The sequence below is a fragment of the Salvelinus alpinus genome, chromosome 11, assembly GCF_045679555.1.
Source record: "Salvelinus alpinus chromosome 11, SLU_Salpinus.1, whole genome shotgun sequence".
NCBI lineage: Eukaryota > Metazoa > Chordata > Actinopteri > Salmoniformes > Salmonidae > Salvelinus > Salvelinus alpinus.
This window is the reverse complement of record NC_092096.1, coordinates 23,224,144-23,236,643: the sequence shown is the minus strand read 5'-3', so window position 1 is coordinate 23,236,643 and position 12,500 is coordinate 23,224,144. Positions and strand designations below refer to the sequence as shown.

At 46.8% G+C, this 12,500-nt stretch overlaps 1 protein-coding gene across 1 annotated transcript in view; it reads left to right on the top strand.

Moving 5' to 3' along the window:
- Positions 1-12,500, top strand: part of plxna4 (plexin A4) — a 559,926-nt gene that overhangs the window by 277,882 nt on the left and 269,544 nt on the right. Inside the window, exon 4 of the mRNA XM_071332139.1 lies at positions 5,617-5,748. Coding sequence (XP_071188240.1) covers positions 5,617-5,748 — 132 coding nt within the window. The remainder of the gene's footprint in view (positions 1-5,616; positions 5,749-12,500) is intronic.

Genomic DNA, 12,500 nt, shown 5'->3' with positions numbered 1-12,500 from the left:
ATGTGCTTATCTCCTGCTCCCTCCTGGCCACGGCTGGCTGGAGTTTAGAATCCTGTCTCCCTGAGACTTCCAGAAGGGTTCTTCTCTCACTTTCTTTCCTTCTTTTTCTTTTCACTCACCCCTCTCTCACCTTCTCCCTCTCTCTCTTTCTCTCCCTCTCTCACCTTCTCCCTCTCTCTCTTTCTCTCCCTCTCTCACCTTCTCCCTCTCTCTCTTTCTCTCCCTCTCTCACCTTCTCCCTCTCTCTCTTTCTCTCCCTCTCTCCCTCTCTCTCTCTGGGACCTGTAACGAGGGCCGTCCCTCTCTCTGCCCGAGGTAAAGTGGCAGCAGTCTTGTGAGTTTCTGAGGCTCACACAGATTATCCAAAATCAATGGACAGGCCTAGGTGGAGAATAGGAGTGCCCATATTTTTTAAAAGGGCAATTGTCGCCTGTAGAAAGTTAAAGCTGGCTACAGCATCATTGCTATGGATTTTGAAAGGGGTTTAGTGGATAGGGTTTGATACACAAGGGGATAAGCTTAGTGTGATGTTTTAACCACCTCTTGCAATACACTTTTATTTTCAAGATTTGTACATAGCATATTTTAATTATTGATAATAATACATGTGTATTTAGCTTTTGTAGTAGAGTTGTTTGATTCCAGCATCCACGGGCTGTCTTTGGCCCTGTGAAAATGGATGCCGAGTCGAGCCAGAGGAAGTGCCATCATGTCCATGTGCTCTGGGCTAGTCCCTGCCAGTGGGAGGAAACTGAAGAGCTCCTATGGTTCTCACAGCGGAATGGCTTCCCTCCCTCTATCCGGCCTCTCTCTCTCTCTCTCTCTCTCTCTCTCTCTCTCTCTCTCTCTCTCTCTCTCTCTCTCTCTCTCTCTCTCTCTCTCTCTCTCTCTCTCTCTCTCTCTCTCTCTCTCTCTCTCTCTCTCTCTCTCTCTCTCTCTCTCTCTCTCTCTCTCTCTCTCTCTCTCTCTCTCTCTCTCTCTCTCTCTCTCTCTCTCAATTCAATTCAATTCAATTCAATTCAATTTCAATGTAAAGGCTTTATTGGCATCTTTTTTTTACAATAAACATTACACTAAAGTTCCAAAAGAATGAAGACATTACAAATGTCATATGATGTGCAAATAGTTAAAGTACAAAAGGAAAAATAAACAAACATAAATATGGGTTGTATTTACAATGGTGTTACAACAGTCTCTCTCTGTATCCCAGCTGTTATCTGTTAGCCCCATGTAGATCACTCAGTGATAGAGCGTAGTCATTCTCTATCATATCAAGTCAAGGCTGAATACAGATGCTACACAATAGCCAAGGCTTCATTCACTAGCATAGAAAATATTTCACTATAGCACCATACAACACCTAGACATTTCCCATGAACGAGATGTTGAGGTATTATATAAAATAAGGGAATTCAAACAACAGTGAGGGTATGTGGCTGCCATTGATGTTCCAGTATCTTTCACTTTTTTAGCTGAAACAATCTCACTTTTGAAGGTTGAGATCAACTCATCACAATAGAAAACGTTTTGATGATAAAGTACATGTTTTAGCAGCTCTTAGTTTGTCCTCTAAAACCATCTCAGTATTGTAGCAGTGGAGCTTCATCTGCTGCTGTTGAAAGCTGCTGTTGTTGCAGCCGGTGGCCACTAGGTGGACATGACATGTGGCTGTGTGTGTGTGTAGGGCTGCAGGCTTCTCACTGATGCAGTATAGGGCTTTCTCACTCTGTCTCTGCAGGCAGGCAGCCAGCCAGCCAGCCAGCCAGCCAGCCAGCCAGCCAGCCAGCCAGCCAGCCAGCCAGACAGACAGACAGACAGACAGACAGACAGACAGACAGACAGACAGACAGACAGACAGACAGACAGACAGACAGACAGACAGACAGACAGACAGACAGACAGACAGACAGACAGACAGACAGACAGACAGTAGCTTCCACAGCACTGATCTACAGCAGCATAGCTCAGTGTAGGATCTATGATCTGAATGCTATCCCTTTGGGCCCCAAGAGGGGCTGCCTTCCTGGGAATCTCTCTCCTCCAGATTCAGTGGGCATTAAGAGGGGCTGCCTTCCTGGGAATCTCTCTCCTCCAGATTCAGTGGGCATTAAGAGGGGCTGCCTTCCTGGGAATCTCTCTCCTCCAGATTCAGTGGGCATTAAGAGGGGCTGCCTTCCTGGGAATCTCTCTCCTCCAGATTCAGTGGGCATTAAGAGGGGCTGCCTTCCTGGGAATCTCTCTCCTCCAGATTCAGTGGGCATTAAGAGGGGCTGCCTTCCTGGGAATCTCTCTCCTCCAGATTCAGTGGGCATTAAGAGGGGCTGCCTTCCTGGGAATCTCTCTCCTCCAGATTCAGTGGGCATTAAGAGGGGCTGCCTTCCTGGGAATCTCTCTCCTCCAGATTCAGTGGGTATTAAGAGGGGCTGCCTTCCTGGGAATCTCTCTCCTCCAGATTCAGTGGGCATTAAGAGGGGCTGCCTTCCTGGGAATCTCTCTCCTCCAGATTCAGTGGGCATTAAGAGGGGCTGCCTTCCTGGGAATCTCTCTCCTCCAGATTCAGTGGGCATTAAGAGGGGCTGCCTTCCTGGGAATCTCTCTCCTCCAGATTCAGTGGGCATTAAGAGGGGCTGCCTTCCTGGGAATCTCTCTCCTCCAGATTCAGTGGGCATTAAGAGGGGCTGCCTTCCTGGGAATCTCTCTCCTCCAGATTCAGTGGGCATTAAGAGGGGCTGCCTTCCTGGGAATCTCTCTCCTCCAGATTCAGTGGGCATTAAGAGGGGCTGCCTTCCTGGGAATCTCTCTCCTCCAGATTCAGTGGGCATTAAGAGGGGCTGCCTTCCTGGGAATCTCTCTCCTCCAGATTCAGTGGGCATTAAGAGGGGCTGCCTTCCTGGGAATCTCTCTCCTCCAGATTCAGTGGGCATTAAGAGGGGCTGCCTTCCTGGGAATCTCATTCATTCTACAGTAATAATGTGATAGCAGAGATTAGCATGTAATCCAGTTAGGATCCCAAGTACCTAATCCACTTTATATTAATGTATTAATGTGGAATAGAAATAGATTATACCGTTGGGTGGCGTGTCAGAGAATGAATGATTTATCTTGAGTGTCTTCAACAGGACATGAATACTGATAATAACATAATAACAACCCTGTCATTACCAGCCATATATATACAGTATAGTATCTGTGATAGGAAAGCTATTCAGTTAACTGTTGTAATGGTGATGATGGGGTCATGATAGCTAGTAGGTCTGGTTGCAATGGATAACATCCTCTTCTAACACTTGGAGCCCGTTGGTCTTTGGTGCTGATCAGATGTTGCTCTGCCCTCTCCTCACCCAGACAGGACTCAATTCAACACAGTTAAAAAGGCTTTGCCGCCACGACAAAAGTACTTGTACTGCCAAAGCAATGATGTTGAACAATTCAACACGATATGGAATAGGCCTGAAACATGAGACATCTCCCTCCCTCTCTGTAATGCAAGCAGACGTGCTGCCTCTTCCCCAGTGGGTCATTTGTTTAGCAGCGGTAGAGATAAAGGCAGAGCTTCCCATTCCTACTCCCCAGTGGCTAGGGATTCTCCTGGCCACAATGGCCCAATGGCCCTCTCTCTCCCTGGGCTTTGTCTGCACCACGCATGGCCGGCTGGCCCTCATATTCTCCACCTGGCGATGGACTACACCACTGAGCATACACGGATGGGGGGAGACGGGACGTAATCCGACCCCCCACCAGAACGATTAGATAACTCCACCTGCTGGGTCTGGACGCCGGCTCGTGTGGAAGTCTCCCTTTATTCCTCTCTTTTATTTTCTGTTCTTTTTTCCGTCTCTCTTTCGACCCCCGTGCGGCACAATGGGTCCCAGTGAAAGTGTTGAACGGGAGGCTTTGATAGTGTTCTGGGCCTTTGAGATTCACACAACTACAGTAACTAAGGAGTAACTAAGGACACCAGACAAAAAGGCAGCCAGGCAGCAGGAAGGGACTCTAGCACCGAGAAGAGAGAGAGAGGGAGAGAGAGGGAGCGAGAGGGGCGGAGAGAGAGGGAGAGAGAGGGGCGGAGAGAGAGGGAGAGAGAGGGGCGGAGAGAGAGGGAGCGAGAGGGGCGGAGAGAGAGGGAGAGAGAGGGGCGGAGAGAGAGGGAGAGAGAGGGGCGGAGAGAGAGGGAGAGAGAGGGGGCGAGAGAGAGGGAGAGAGAGGGGGAGAGAGAGAGAGGGGGAGAGAGGGGGAGAGAGAGAGGCTCTTCACAAGCTTTGAAACTAAAAGCATTGGTGCTGGATCAGTTTTGAAAGAGGCTTTATGTTGGGAAACAAGATCTCTCTCGATATAGAAACCAAAGCTCAGCAGCAGAGAGTCAGAGGGAAACGCAGCACAGGGAAGTAACTTCTCCTTGCTTGGGGAAGAACAATCGATTTTCATGACAAAGTTGTTCTTTGGCACTATATGTTCCCAAAACATCACAGACATTCTCTAACGTGACTTTAGAAATAATGACGGTATGGCTTATGTTCCTGTCTGCTCTACGACATTGTATGTTGTCAACAACAATAACAGCTCTCTGATGTGTTGTGTTATGAAATGACCCCCAGAATGTGTTGTGTTATGAAATGACCCCCAGAATGTGTTGTGTTATGAAATGACCCCCAGAATGTGTTGTGTTATGAAATGACCCCCAGAATGTGTTGTGTTATGAAATGACCCCCAGAATGTGTTGTGTTATGAAATGACCCCCAGAATGTGTTGTGTTATGAAATGACACCCAGAATGTGTTGTGTTATGAAATGACCCCCAGAATGCGTTGTGTTATGAAATGACCCCCAGAATGTGTTGTGTTATGAAATGACCCCCAGAATGTGTTGTGTTATGAAATGACCCCCAGAATGTGTTGTGTTATGAAATGACCCCCAGAATGTGTTGTGTTATGAAATGACCCCCAGAATGTGTTGTGCCACCTCCCTCTCTCAGCCAATTATCTTTCACTTCCGTTTATGACCTCTGAACTTTACAAACAAGTGATATATTAAAGGTGCCATGGGCATATTAACCAGGTGTTTTCTGTAGAACTCTGACAAGTCTGACAAAACGGCTGTCCCACATGCTCACACAAGCCCTTATTAATTTGTGTGTGTATGAATGTGTCTCTCTGTGTGTGTGTGTGTGTGTGTGTGTGTGTGTGTGTGTGTGTGTGTGTGTGTGTGTGTGTGTGTGTGTGTGTGTGTGTGTGTGTGTGTGTGTGTGTGTGTGTGTGTGTGTGTGTGTGTGTGTGTGTGTGTGTGTGTGTGTGTGTGTGTGTGTGTGTGTGTGTGTGTGTGTATGCCCTGGGAAGCATTTTGGGCAGGTGTCAGAACAGGGTGTTTGTGGGTTATGACAGCCAGGAGGCTGCTTTTTGGTGTTGTGTTGGAACGTGCCCCCTGTGTGGGTGGGTGTGTGTGAGATAGTAGAGCAGATGTGAGGATATGACCTAGAGCCTCCTGTCATTTCTCCAAGTCTGGGTGAGGCCGCTTTCTGCTTTTGGCTGATCACACACATCTAGGACAGACACACACCACCCCCTACAGCTGCCTAAACATGTCCCCCTCTCCTCCTTTCCCTCCTTCTCTCCGCTTCCAGATCAGGGTGGACGGGCCTTCCCACGGTGCATTGCAGTACGAGGTGATCCAGGCGGTGGAGCGAGGGCCAATCCAACGGGACATGGCCTTCTCCCCCGACCACCACTTCCTATATGCCATGTCAGAGACACAGGTAAGTCACGTGACCCCCCCCCCACACACACACACACACACCCTGACATCATAATCACCCCCATTATCCTTTTCCTGTTCACAGTGGGGCTGTTTACCATTTACTAGTGGTTAACACCCTGTCTGTTCACAGTGGGACTGTTTACCATTTACTAGTGGTTAACACCATGTCTGTTCACAGTGGGGCTGTTTACCATTTACTAGTGGTTAACACCCTGTCTGTTCACAGTGGGACTGTTTACCATTTACTAGTGGTTAACACCCTGTCTGTTGACAGTGGGGCTGTTTACCATTTACTAGTGGTTAACACCATGTCTGTTCACAGTGGGACTGTTTACCATTTACTAGTGGTTAACACCCTGTCTGTTCACAGTGGGACTGTTTACCATTTACTAGTGGTTAACACCATGTCTGTTCACAGTGGGGCTGTTTACCATTTACTAGTGGTTAACACCATGTCTGTTCACAGTGGGGCTGTTTACCATTTACTAGTGGTTAACACCATGTCTGTTCACAGTGGGACTGTTTACCATTTACTAGTGGTTAACACCCTGTCTGTTCACAGTGGGACTGTTTACCATTTACTAGTGGTTAACACCCTGTCTGTTCACAGTGGGACTGTTTACCATTTACTAGTGGTTAACACCCTGTCTGTTCACAGTGGGACTGTTTACCATTTACTAGTGGTTAACACCCTGTCTGTTCACAGTGGGGCTGTTTACCATTTACTAGTGGTTAACACCCTGGCTGTTCACAGTGGGACTGTTTACCATTTACTAGTGGTTAACACCCTGTCTGTTCACAGTGGGACTGTTTACCATTTACTAGTGGTTAACACCCTGTCTGTTCACAGTGGGGCTGTTTACCATTTACTAGTGGTTAACACCCTGTCTGTTCACAGTGGGGCTGTTTACCATTTACTAGTGGTTAACACCCTGTCTGTTCACAGTGGGGCTGTTTACCATTTACTAGTGGTTAACACCCTGTCTGTTCACAGTGGGGCTGTTTACCATTTACTAGTGGTTAACACCATGTCTGTTCACAGTGGGGCTGTTTACCATTTACTAGTGGTTAACACCCTGTCTGTTCACAGTGGGGCTGTTTACCATTTACTAGTGGTTAACACCCTGTCTGTTCACAGTGGGGCTGTTTACCATTTACTAGTGGTTAACACCATGTCTGTTCACAGTGGGGCTGTTTACCATTTACTAGTGGTTAACACCCTGTCTGTTCACAGTGGGGCTGTTTACCATTTACTAGTGGTTAACACCCTGCCTGTTCACAGTGGGACTGTTTACCATTTACTAGTGGTTAACACCCTGTCTGTTCACAGTGGGGCTGTTTACCATTTACTAGTGGTTAACACCCTGTCTGTTCACAGTGGGGCTGTTTACCATTTACTAGTGGTTAACACCATGTCTGTTCACAGTGGGGCTGTTTACCATTTACTAGTGGTTAACACCCTGTCTGTTCACAGTGGGGCTGTTTACCATTTACTAGTGGTTAACACCCTGTCTGTTCACAGTGGGACTGTTTACCATTTACTAGTAGTTAACACCATGTCTGTTCACAGTGGGACTGTTTACCATTTACTAGTGGTTAACACCCTGTCTGTTCACAGTGGGGCTGTTTACCATTTACTAGTGGTTAACACCCTGCCTGTTCACAGTGGGACTGTTTACCATTTACTAGTGGTTAACACCCTGTCTGTTCACAGTGGGGCTGTTTACCATTTACTAGTGGTTAACACCCTGCCTGTTCACAGTGGGGCTGTTTACCATTTACTAGTGGCTAACACCCTGCCTGTTCACAGTGGGGCTGGATCCCTGTGTGATTCCTGCTGCCTGGGTCTGGTGGGTTATGGAGAGGTGAGAGAGGGCCGTTGTTTGTCCAAGCAGATGGAGGGAGTGTATAAAAGTGAAAAAGAAAAGAGGTGGTGGATGTTTGTGAGAAAATAGGATAAATAGAGTGGTATCCGTCCATTAGATGCAAGTACAGATTAATACACACACACACACACACACACACACACACACACACACACACACACACACACACACACACACACACACACACACACACACACACACACACACACACACACACACACACACACACACACACACACACACACACACACACACACACACACACACACACACCACACACACACACGCACACACACGCACACACACACACACCTTCTTCTGCCCCCTCTTTCTTCTCACTCCTTTACCTTTCCTCCCCTATGTCTTGTCTCTGCCTCACTTCTTTTCTTCCTCTCCTCTTTTCTTTCCTCTCCTCCTCCTCTCCTCATCTGTTTCTCCTCTCTTCCTCCTCTCCTCCTCTTTTCCTCTGTTTCTCCTCTCCTCTGGTGTAGCTGCAGGGTTGTGTTGGCAGAGGGAGCTTCTTTACCCTTCCACAGGGAGGATTATGGGCCGTGCTGGTCTTCTCAGCAGAGTGTGTGCATGCATACCTGTGTGTTTGAAGGGCCGCTGATGATCCTGATAGTGCTCCAGTTTGAACATCACAGGAGGGTTCAAGGTTCCCATTCAAACTGTCCTCTCACGCCTCTCATAGGGATCTCATCAGAGAGAGAGTAGAGAGAGAGAGAGGGGAATAGAGAGAGAGTAGAGAGAGGGGAATAGAGAGAGAGTAGAGAGAGAGAGGGGAGAGAGGGGAATAGAGAGAGAGTAGAGAGAGAGAAGGGAGAGAGGGGAATAGAGAGAGAGTAGAGAGAGAGGGGGGAGAGAGGGGAATAGAGAGAGAGTAGAGAGAGAGAGGGGAGAGAGGGGAATAGAGAGAGAGTAGAGAGAGAGAGGGATAAAGAGAGAGGGATAGAGAGAAGGATAGAGAGAATGGAGAGAGATAGAGAGAGGGATAGAGAGAGGGGGGAGAGGGAGAGGGATAGAGAGAGGGGAGAGAGAGAGAAGGATAGAGAGAGGGATAGAGAGAGAAGGATAGAGAGAGGGATAGAGAGAGAGGGATAGAGAGAGAGGGATAGAGAGAGGGATAGAGAGAGAGGGATAGAGAGAGAGAGATCTGTGTAGTGTGTCAACCACCAATTAAATCCAATTGATTTTGCTTTAATGGCACAACATAACAATGAACATATTGCCAAAGCTTACTTTGGAGATGTACAGTATTAACATAATTAAAATAATTAAAATCAATATTGTCAGCTCTCTGCATCCTCCCCCGACAGGGAGGGTAGCCTGTTCTCATCAGAGATGTCTTTGAAACCTTGAATAAGGGTTTTAAATTTGGGGAAATTAAACTCTCTAATTGCTTTATAATACCAAGATAATTCAGACTGCACGTCCATGAACAGTCAATCTGCTGGATGTCATTGACCTGCAGGCAACACACACGCTCTACCGTATCTCTCTCTCTCTCCCTCCCTCTCTCTCTCTCTCTCTCTCTCTCCCTCTCCCCCTCTTTCCCTCTTTCCTCTCTCCTCTCTCTCTCTCTCTCTCTCTCTCTCTCTCTCTCTCTCTCTCTCTCTCTCTCTCTCTCTGTGTGTGTGTCTAAGTGTTCAGAAGGCCCTAGGGGTGTATCAAACTCATTTTGGTAGTTATCTCTCAGCAGAAATGTCCCTGCTCTGGTGATATTAATGAGACATTTCCTCCAGTCAAGAGGCAGCAGGTCCTCTGTCTGGTGATAAGCATGAGACATCTCCTCCATTCAAGAGGGCAGCAGGTCCTCTGTCTGGTGATAAGCATGGGACATCTCCTCCAGTCAAGAGGCAGCAGGTCCTCTGTCTGGTGATAAGCATGAGACATCTCCTCCAGTCAAGAGGGCAGCAGGTCCTCTGTCTGGTGATAAGCATGAGACATCTCCTCCAGTCAAGAGGCAGCAGGTCCTCTGTCTGGTGATAAGCATGAGACATTTCCTCCAGTCAAGAGGGCAGCAGGTCCTCTGTCTGGTGATAAGCATGAGACATCTCCTCCAGTCAAGAGGCAGCAGGGAGAGGTCCTCTGTCTGGTGATAAGCATGAGACATCTCCTCCAGTCAAGAGGCAGCAGGGAGAGGTCCTCTGTCTGGTGATAAGCATGAGACATCTCCTCCAGTCAAGAGGCAGCAGGGAGAGGTCCTCTGTCTGGTGATAAGCATGGGACATCTCCTCCAGTCAGGAGGCAGCAGGTCCTCTGTCTGGTGACTCTGTCACGCCTCCAGGCCCAGATCAAAACTTCTCTACTCAATTAGAACACCCGTCTGCCACCAAATCCTTTCTGCCTGTGTGTGTGTGTGTGTGCACCTGGGTTGTGTTAGGCATAAAACGGAAGTAAACGCTCCGAAATGAAGTGAAACAGGCGGTACCATCTGCACCTGTACAATAAAAAATTCTTGTTTCCGTTGTGAAATGTTTTGCTACCGTGTGCTGTAATGAACCCGACCCCGATGTGTGTAGTGGTTAGAGCATTGGGCCTGTAACCGAAAGGTTGCTGGATCGAATCCCCGAGCTGACAAGATACAAATCTGTCGTTCTGCCCCTGAACAAGGCAGTTAACCCACTGTTCCCCGGGCGCCGAAGACGTGGATGTGGATTATGGCAGCCCCCCGCACCTCTCTGATTCAGAGGGGTTGGGTTAAATGCAGAAGACACATTTCAGTTGAATGCATTCAGTTGTACAACTGACTAGGTATCCCCCTTTTCCCCTTTGTATCTGAAGTGAACATCATCATCGCTGATTCACCAGTAAAAGGGAAACCGTTTACTGTATTGGCCAATATCATGCAGCCATATAGTCCTACATCAGATATACAGTTGAGGTCGGATGTTTACAGACACTTATGTTGGAGTCATTAAAACTCGTTTTTCAACCACTCCACAAATTTCTTGTTAACAAACTATAGTTTTGGTAAGTCGGTTAGGTTATCTACGTTGTGCATGACACAAGTAATTTTCCAACAATTGTTTACAGACAGATTATTTCACTTATAATTTACTGTATCACAATTCCAGTGGGTCAGAAATGTACATACACTAAGTTGACTGTGCCTTTAAACAGCTTGGAAAATTCCATAAAATTATGTCATGGCTTTAGAAGCTTCTGATAGGCAAATTGACATCATTTGAGTCAATAGGAGGTGTACCTGTGGATGTATTTCAAGGCCTACCTTCAAACTCAGTGCCTATTTGCTTGACATCATGGGAAAATCAAAATAAATCAGCCAAGACCTCAGGAAAACAATTGTTGACCTCCACAAGTCTTGATCATCCTTGGGAGCAATTTCCAAACGCCTGAAGGTACCATGTTCATCTGTACAAACAATAGTACGCAAGTATAAACACCATGGGACCACGCAGCCGTCATACCGCTCAGGAAGAAGACGCACCCTGTCTCCTAGAGATGAATGTACTTTGGTGCGAAAGTGCAAATCAATCCCAGAACAACAGCAAAGGACCTTGTGAAGATGCTGGAGGAAACAGGTACAAAAGTATCTATATCCACAGTAAAATGAGTCCTATATCGACATAACCTGAAAGGCCGCTCAGCAAGGAAGAAGCCACTGCTCCAAAACTGCCATAAAAAACCCAAACTACGGTTTGCTACTACACATGGGGACAAAGATCGTACTTTTTGGAGAAATGTCCTCTGGTCTGATGAAACAGAAATAGAAACTTTTGGCCATAACGACCATCGTTATGTTTGAAGGAAAAAGGGGGCGGCTTGCAAGCCGAAGAACACCATCCCAACCGTGAAGCACGGGGGTGGCAGCATCATGTTGTGGGGGTGCTTTGCTGCAGGAGGGACTGGTGTACTTCACAAAATAGATGGCTTCATGAGGAAGGAAATGTATGTGGATATATTGAAGCAACATCTCAAGACATTAGTTAAGAAGTTAAAGCTTGGTCGCAAATGGGTCTTCCAAATGGACAATGACCCCAAGCATACTTCCAAAGTTGTGGCAAAATGGCTTAAGGACAACAAAGTCAAGGTATTGGGGTGGCCATCACAATGCCCTGACCTCAATCCTATAGAACATTTGTAGGCAGAACTGAAAAAGTGTGTGAACGGAAGGAGGCTTACAAACCTGACTCAGTTACACCAGCTCTGTCAGGAGGAATGGGCCAAAATTCACCCAACTTATTGTGGGAAGCTTGTGGAAGGCTACCAGAAACGTTTGACCCAAGTTAAACAATTTAATGGCAATGCTACCAAATATTAATTGAGTGTATGTACACTTCTGACCAACTGGGAATGTGATGAAAGAAATAAAAGCTGAAATAAAACATTCTCTCTACTATTATTCTGACATTTCACATTCTTAAAATAAAGTGGTGATCCTAACTGACCTAAGACAGGGCATTTTTACTAGGATTAAATGTCAGGAGTTGTGAAAACTGAGTTTGAATGTATTTGGCTAAGTTGTATGTAAACTTCCAACTTCAACTGTAGTCTGGTATTTAGGACTCAATAACACATACCTGTCATTATGGGGACGCTTGTCAATCCATTTGGCCCCAAGCCAACAATAAACCAACAGACAATGTGTTTTTGGGCTAATAGTAAGAGTCTCTGTAGTAACATATTGCCTTTAGTAAATTACCCTGTTAGTTAAAGACTGTGTTCCACTTAGAGAATGTGTTTAGACTGAACATCAGGGGAGGGAAGGGCCCACTGGGGCAATCAACAGTAGAGGTACATGCTATTTAGGGAACCGAGTTTTAGTGAACACACACACACACACACACACACACACACACACACACACACACACACACACACACACACACACACACACACA